The sequence below is a fragment of the Etheostoma cragini genome, chromosome 20, assembly GCF_013103735.1.
Source record: "Etheostoma cragini isolate CJK2018 chromosome 20, CSU_Ecrag_1.0, whole genome shotgun sequence".
Lineage (NCBI taxonomy): Eukaryota > Metazoa > Chordata > Actinopteri > Perciformes > Percidae > Etheostoma > Etheostoma cragini.
The window spans coordinates 11,468,752-11,474,751 of NC_048426.1; the positions used below are offsets into that span (position 1 = coordinate 11,468,752).

Below are 6,000 nucleotides of genomic sequence, written 5' to 3' on the forward strand. Positions count from 1 at the left end.
AATCCCTGCAATGATTAAAACAGCACTGGGTAATTTGTCCACCCCGGCAGCACCCCATAAAATACATACGGCTACGGAGTAATACACGAAGGGTTGCATTAAACGGCTTCAGAGTTTACGTTGCTATGGACGCAGTATTCCAAACATAAAGACGGAATGGACTATTTTCTTCATCAGAAGTCATTCAATCGTATAAATCCATAAACTCCCATTTAAATCAATATTTTGTGTCAAATTATTGATTTATTTAGGAAGCAGCCATGTAATAAGTAGGATAACATAGAGCAAGGCAGTTATTATAGCAAAAACAACCCCTTCAGGCTTGTGTGTGTGTGTGTGTGTGTGTGTGTGTGTGTGTGTGTGTGTGTGTGTGTGTGTGTGTGTGTGTGTGTGTGTGTGTGTGTGTGTGTGTGTGTGTGTGTGTGTGTGTGTGTGTGTGTGTGTGTGTGTGTGTGTGTGTGTGTGTGTGTGTGTGTGTGTGTGTGTGTGTGTGTGTGTGTGTGTGTGTGTGTGCGTGTGCGTGCGTGCGCGATGGTCAGCAGGGAAGGTCATAGGGAGCAGAAAAACTACAAGAAACCTGCCAGCCAGCCAATCAGAGTAATGGCTCTGGTGGACAGCCAATGGCAGAGTGGCTTGGTGGCCTTTGATTCAGGGACCACCATTAGCCTCGTCACTAAACAACAGTGCTGTGGGCAAGATGGCCGACATCCAGCACTGCAGAGATGGAGAGAAAGAGGGTGAGGGTAGAGATGAATGCAGAGACAGACAAATGAGAGAGTGAGTTGAATGGTACAAACGAGTGCAAAATATGTATATGTTTATGAAATATGTTGAATATTAAATTACAGATGGTTTTGGCCACGCTAGCAGCATGGCACATTTTTGATGGCAATGGTGACTTGTAGTATGAAATAAATGGGATTTATTGTCCAGTGGAATTTTTTTGACTAATGCAACTAATACTCCTAAAAATATAGGATGTGTTTAGCACCCACAATATCTTTGTTTACATTGAAGGTTCAGCTAAATTGAACGCCTCCAGCATGAATTTAAATACACCTTCAGGAAGACAGGAACTTCAGAAGTTGGGATGGCACCTACACTGTACTGTGTAATCCGAATTTCTCCTTGTTTGAGAATTCATTAAATGCTTCTGTATAATTCATCAAAGTCTCCCTGTCATTTTTTTCTTAGCATGTAAGTGGTCCACCACTTTGGTCCAGATATTTTTTGCCACTGTCGGCGCTCCGGCCCTAACTAAGCCTTATGACTTTACCAGCTACTAACAGACCACAGCAAACGCTAAATGCCTTTGGTTGCCATCAACACTGTAGAGAAAGGTCTGGCAATGCTAGACTAACAAATTGCAGACAGAAACAAAATACTTTAAAAATGATGGTTGTTATTCATGGTCCATCAAGGTCTCAACATGGAGTTGCAGTTAATGGCTATCAAGCCACTCCTCTTTTACTACTATTGGGGGTGGCTGCAGCTCAGTCTGTAGGGAGTTGGGTTGGAAAACGGAGGGTTGCAGGTTCAAGTCCTTGTACCGACCAAAAAGTACGGAGTGGATTGGTAGCTGGAGAGATGCCAGTTCACCGCCTGGGCATTGCTCTTGAGCAAGGCACCGCACCCCCCAACTGCTCAGGGTGCTGGTCCAGCACTGGCAGCCCTCTTACTCTGACATCTTTCCATTTTGTACAGTAATAGGTCCTGCGTGCCTGTGCATTTTTGTGTGTGTGTACTCCAGGCCTGTGTGTAGTGATTTCTGAGTGTAAACTGTATGACAGGCTCATATTAGGTACGACCCTCCTCCTTGAAGCCTGGCAACAAATACAGGATAACGCATTGAATCAGAAGGTGTGTCCAAGATTTTGGCCAGTACTGTATATATAAAACTGATCTTTGGCCATCACTTAACAGAAGTTCAAGTTTGACCAACCTTAGTGATGGTGGCAGAAAAGATAAGGAAATGTGTTCCTAAATTAACTAAGCCACACTTGCTCTCTGCAGGCTGAAAGGCAAAGCTGTAAAAGACTTAAAAGAACACAAACGCCACTCGCCCCAGCTCATAACAGGGGGCCAAATATTGAAGAAAGACAAGGATTTAGATGGAAAGATGAAGAGAATAATGATGCTCTTCAATAAAGAGAAGAAACACAGGCTGAGTGAGAAAGAGGGTAGGAGAAAAAGACAGACAGAAGCCTGCCGGGGAGTGGGCCATGGATGCCAGAGCTGCTCAGGATTGTAGCCTCCGAAAAGCATGGAAATGATGGCAGCTGTTTGGCCTCCTAATCAAGGTACACTGAGCCTGGGCCTTCTCCAAACACACTGATGTAAAGCTGATGAAAATTGTGACCGTGCCACATAGAGTACAAAGAAAAAGAAAATACACCTACCTACATGGCCCCATACACCTACACACCACAGGCCTCACTAATGATAGCCTAAATCTGCTCTGATCTTTGAATTCATTTGGCTTCATGAATTCAGGATGCAGGATGATGACATAATAGTGAAAACCTTTTACATGCAAATTACATTGTGTCTGTGGCGATTGTGGTAATTATGCTTATTTGTGGCGTGTCTTGTCTGTTTACGCAGGTATGAGGCAGCAGAATGACAGGGGTACTCAGTATCGTTCAGCCATTTACACATCCAACCCCACTCAACAGGAGCTTGCATTGAGAAGCAAAGTGGCCTTCCAGCAGGTATAACACCCCCCCACGCACACACACACACACACACATCAGAAGGTTTCATTATAATACTTACCCAAGCATGGCGATGCATATAACAAAACCATGTGTGAAGTAAAGTTAAGCGTCTGTTGAAAAAGTGTGAATAATGGATAACCTTTTCTGTAAATTTCTGTTCATTGTTGATTGCCCCAAACTCACACACATCATACGGGTCTACAGTTCTCTGGTAACTTTAAAATTACTATGTGTAACTTTTTAATGTTTCTGAAACCGTTTATTTTTTTAAGCAATGATCATAAATGACTTGTTATAGCAAACGGGACTAACGGTGAAAAGAACGTTATTTTTATTAATGCCCGAGTCCAATTTTTCCTGCAAAGTTACAAAATGATTCACGGCAGGCAGAACGGCTCTACTGTAACACATTCTGACGGGTCACAGATTTCTTTTTAACACTGGAAAAGCCTATGCATCCAGGAAATTTCTTTATATAAGTCTGAGGTATTTTACTTTAGAAGTTATCTGTTGTAATTGGCTGATACTGGGACAGTCATAACACAAAAAAAACAGTTAAACAAAGAACAGCTAAAAGGGAAAGTGACAGGCGACAGTTGTGCTTTTTAACAGATGGAGACCATTGCGGGATTGTAAATGATTCAAAACCGACCCTGAATTGGCCCTCAGGTAGTCTATGCAATATGTCTTTGATTTATAAAATAACCTTACAATGCACATTGGGGTTTTAGTCACTAGCCAACATTAAATTACCCCCTTCTAGTTAGCGCCCGCTTTTCATTTATTTTCAGTCTGTCTTTGTGTTGGCCTACTATTTTCTTTTCCCTTGTCCCCCTGTAGTTGTGTAAAGCGCCCTTGGGTTTTATAAAATGCGCTATAAAATGATCTAAGGTATTATTACATTTGTTGCTACGACAAACTCTTAATGCTTTGGTTCGTGACAAAGTGACAGTGAAATCCGGTTTAGCTCTTGATTCATCCAAAGTGGCTAAAGTTTTATACAACACTTGAATTGCAATTATGCATCTGTAAGTTATTCTCTTATTGTAGCCTAAATGAAAGACTTTCTGTCCGAGCAAATATTCATTTTGACTATAGGACCTCCCGGTAACACTAACTCAGTACAGTTGGCAATATAAACCAAAGACCTTTACGACAGCAGGTGTGGTAAAAACACAACCACTTTTGACTAATGCGGTTGCCAGAATCACCAAAAACTGAAAGTTACAAAATAGTCGATTTTCGTGATTTTGTATATCATGTCGGTTACTAAATGAGAATGAGCAAAACACCGTTGGCGTGGCCTTGTTGAAGTTATTTGAATACGAATTAAAATACAGTCTCTGGAGTGGTGACCTCTTAGTTTGATGCTGTTTAGTCAAGCGAAGCCATCTCTGTTAAGTTAATCTCCAGCTACATCCAATCGGTGACACTCTTTCTTGAACAGAAAGAGAGGAAGAGGGTCAATAGGTCATCAAAACTCATTTCTAAATCTCGTCCTTTCAGTGGCACACGCGTCCCCCTTTTGTTCTTTACTCCATCTGTACGTCCGTCCGTCCGTCCATTAGTTTGTCAATCCGTTGATCCCTGCATCACTTTGGTTTGTTCATCTCTCCTCCCTCTAAATCGTATTCATAGAGAAGCTGGCAGGGGGGCAGAGGGGAGCAAATTATGCTCTTCATGGTTACTTAGGGGTCCCGGGGTCAGCAGTCACGGGCCACAGGGGTTCATGTTGCCATGGCAACAACCTCTCAACCTTGATCTTGGGGTGGGGTCAGAGGTGAAAGAGGAGTAGCAGCTGAGACCAGGAAGCGGGGGGGGGGGCAATCAAATCAGAGGGCCAGGACTGACGGGCTATCAACTGAAACACACACACACACACACACATACACACACACACACACAGAGGTTTATAAGCCATGCACCATCGCTGTCATACAAACATGAAACAGAAACATTTGTACAGGACATTAGCATGGGCTAGACAGTCAAAGATAACTAAAAACAAACAATACAGAAAATGCAAACATGATAGGGTAGGGTGATAGGGTATATCATTACAAGATTTGGTGTACGTATAAAAAATGTATTTCTGACCATAGTTGTTTTTATATGTGGCAAAGGAATGAATGCCGGTGACGTACTGAGGCGTGCCGATCTCATGTTGTATGTCGGGGAGAAGGGCCGCAAGTGCTGGTGAAGTTCCATTTTGTATTGGAAAATAAAATGCAATAGCGTGGTTGTAGTAGCTAGTTGTAATGAATGTAGTTCTGGTAAGTAAGAGCATTTGAGCGTGTGAGTACAATGCAACGGTGAGACCGCTTTGAAAGATTACTGTGGCTCTTGAGAGCTTGATTGTATAATCAGGCTATTGGTTCAGTAATTTCCTTAGTGTTAAGAGACCAGTTGACCAGAGAATTGATGGCATTTCTTTTATTTTGAAGCCTACTAATGCCCAGCTAAGACATGTAATAACTACACCATAAGCCCTTGAGTAAACGGTGTGAAAACCAACAAGGTTCAATGGGTTCATTTTACAGCGCAAAAAAGGCGATTATATCAAGCATTATCTTCTTGAAAACCTCTATGCCAGGGAAAGGCTGAGCACCTTAACCCAGTTTACAGCAGACATTCAAAAAACACTCATTTACGAACATCCAGAAGAGAAACTGCACTCTGACTCTTCCCTCCTTCTTTCTTGTTCTCCCCTTCTCTCTCCCCACCAACACTGCTGACACCACCGAGTTGTCAACCATTTCAGTGTCACCCCAGTTTCATCTGAGGGCCACTGGGACACATATCTTCTCAAAGCAGCTGACACACTCTCAACCAAAATGGCAGCTTTCTGCCCTGAAATGGTTGCCGTGCCGCATTGATGCTGAGTCCCCAGAACGCCCTGGATTGAAGATGGCATCTGTACAGAGAAAGGGCGTTCTGTGTGTATCCGTATGTGCACATGAGGTTGTGTGTGACTGTGTTTTATCCTTAAAGGCCAATGCTCTTGCATCAGGGGAAGTGAGTGCTTGTTCGGTAGAGTGACAAGCGAGAGTGCGTGGAGGCGATCTAAGACGATCGGAGATAAGACAGGCATCACAAAATCCAGATTTCACCCCACTGCTAGCCCATGACTCATACACACTCGCATGTACGTACAGACACACAGAGACATACATTTGGCACATACACGCACAGTCCAATGAATAATTAACCCATACAAAGAGTCTCTTCTGCAGGGCTTTCAGTTTCAGTTTCTTAACTTCAGCATTTGGGAGGGGCGGGGGGG

General features: G+C 43.0%; 1 protein-coding gene across 4 annotated transcripts in view; it reads left to right on the plus strand.

Annotated features, from left to right (window-relative positions):
* The window catches only part of si:ch1073-358c10.1 (peptide methionine sulfoxide reductase MsrA 1), a 37,951-nt gene that overhangs the window by 22,139 nt on the left and 9,812 nt on the right, over positions 1-6,000 (plus strand). For all 4 annotated transcript variants that reach the window (XM_034858026.1, XM_034858023.1, XM_034858024.1 and 1 more), the window contains one exon: positions 2,605-2,711. In XM_034858026.1, the coding sequence (XP_034713917.1) occupies positions 2,605-2,711 (107 nt within the window). The remainder of the gene's footprint in view (positions 1-2,604; positions 2,712-6,000) is intronic.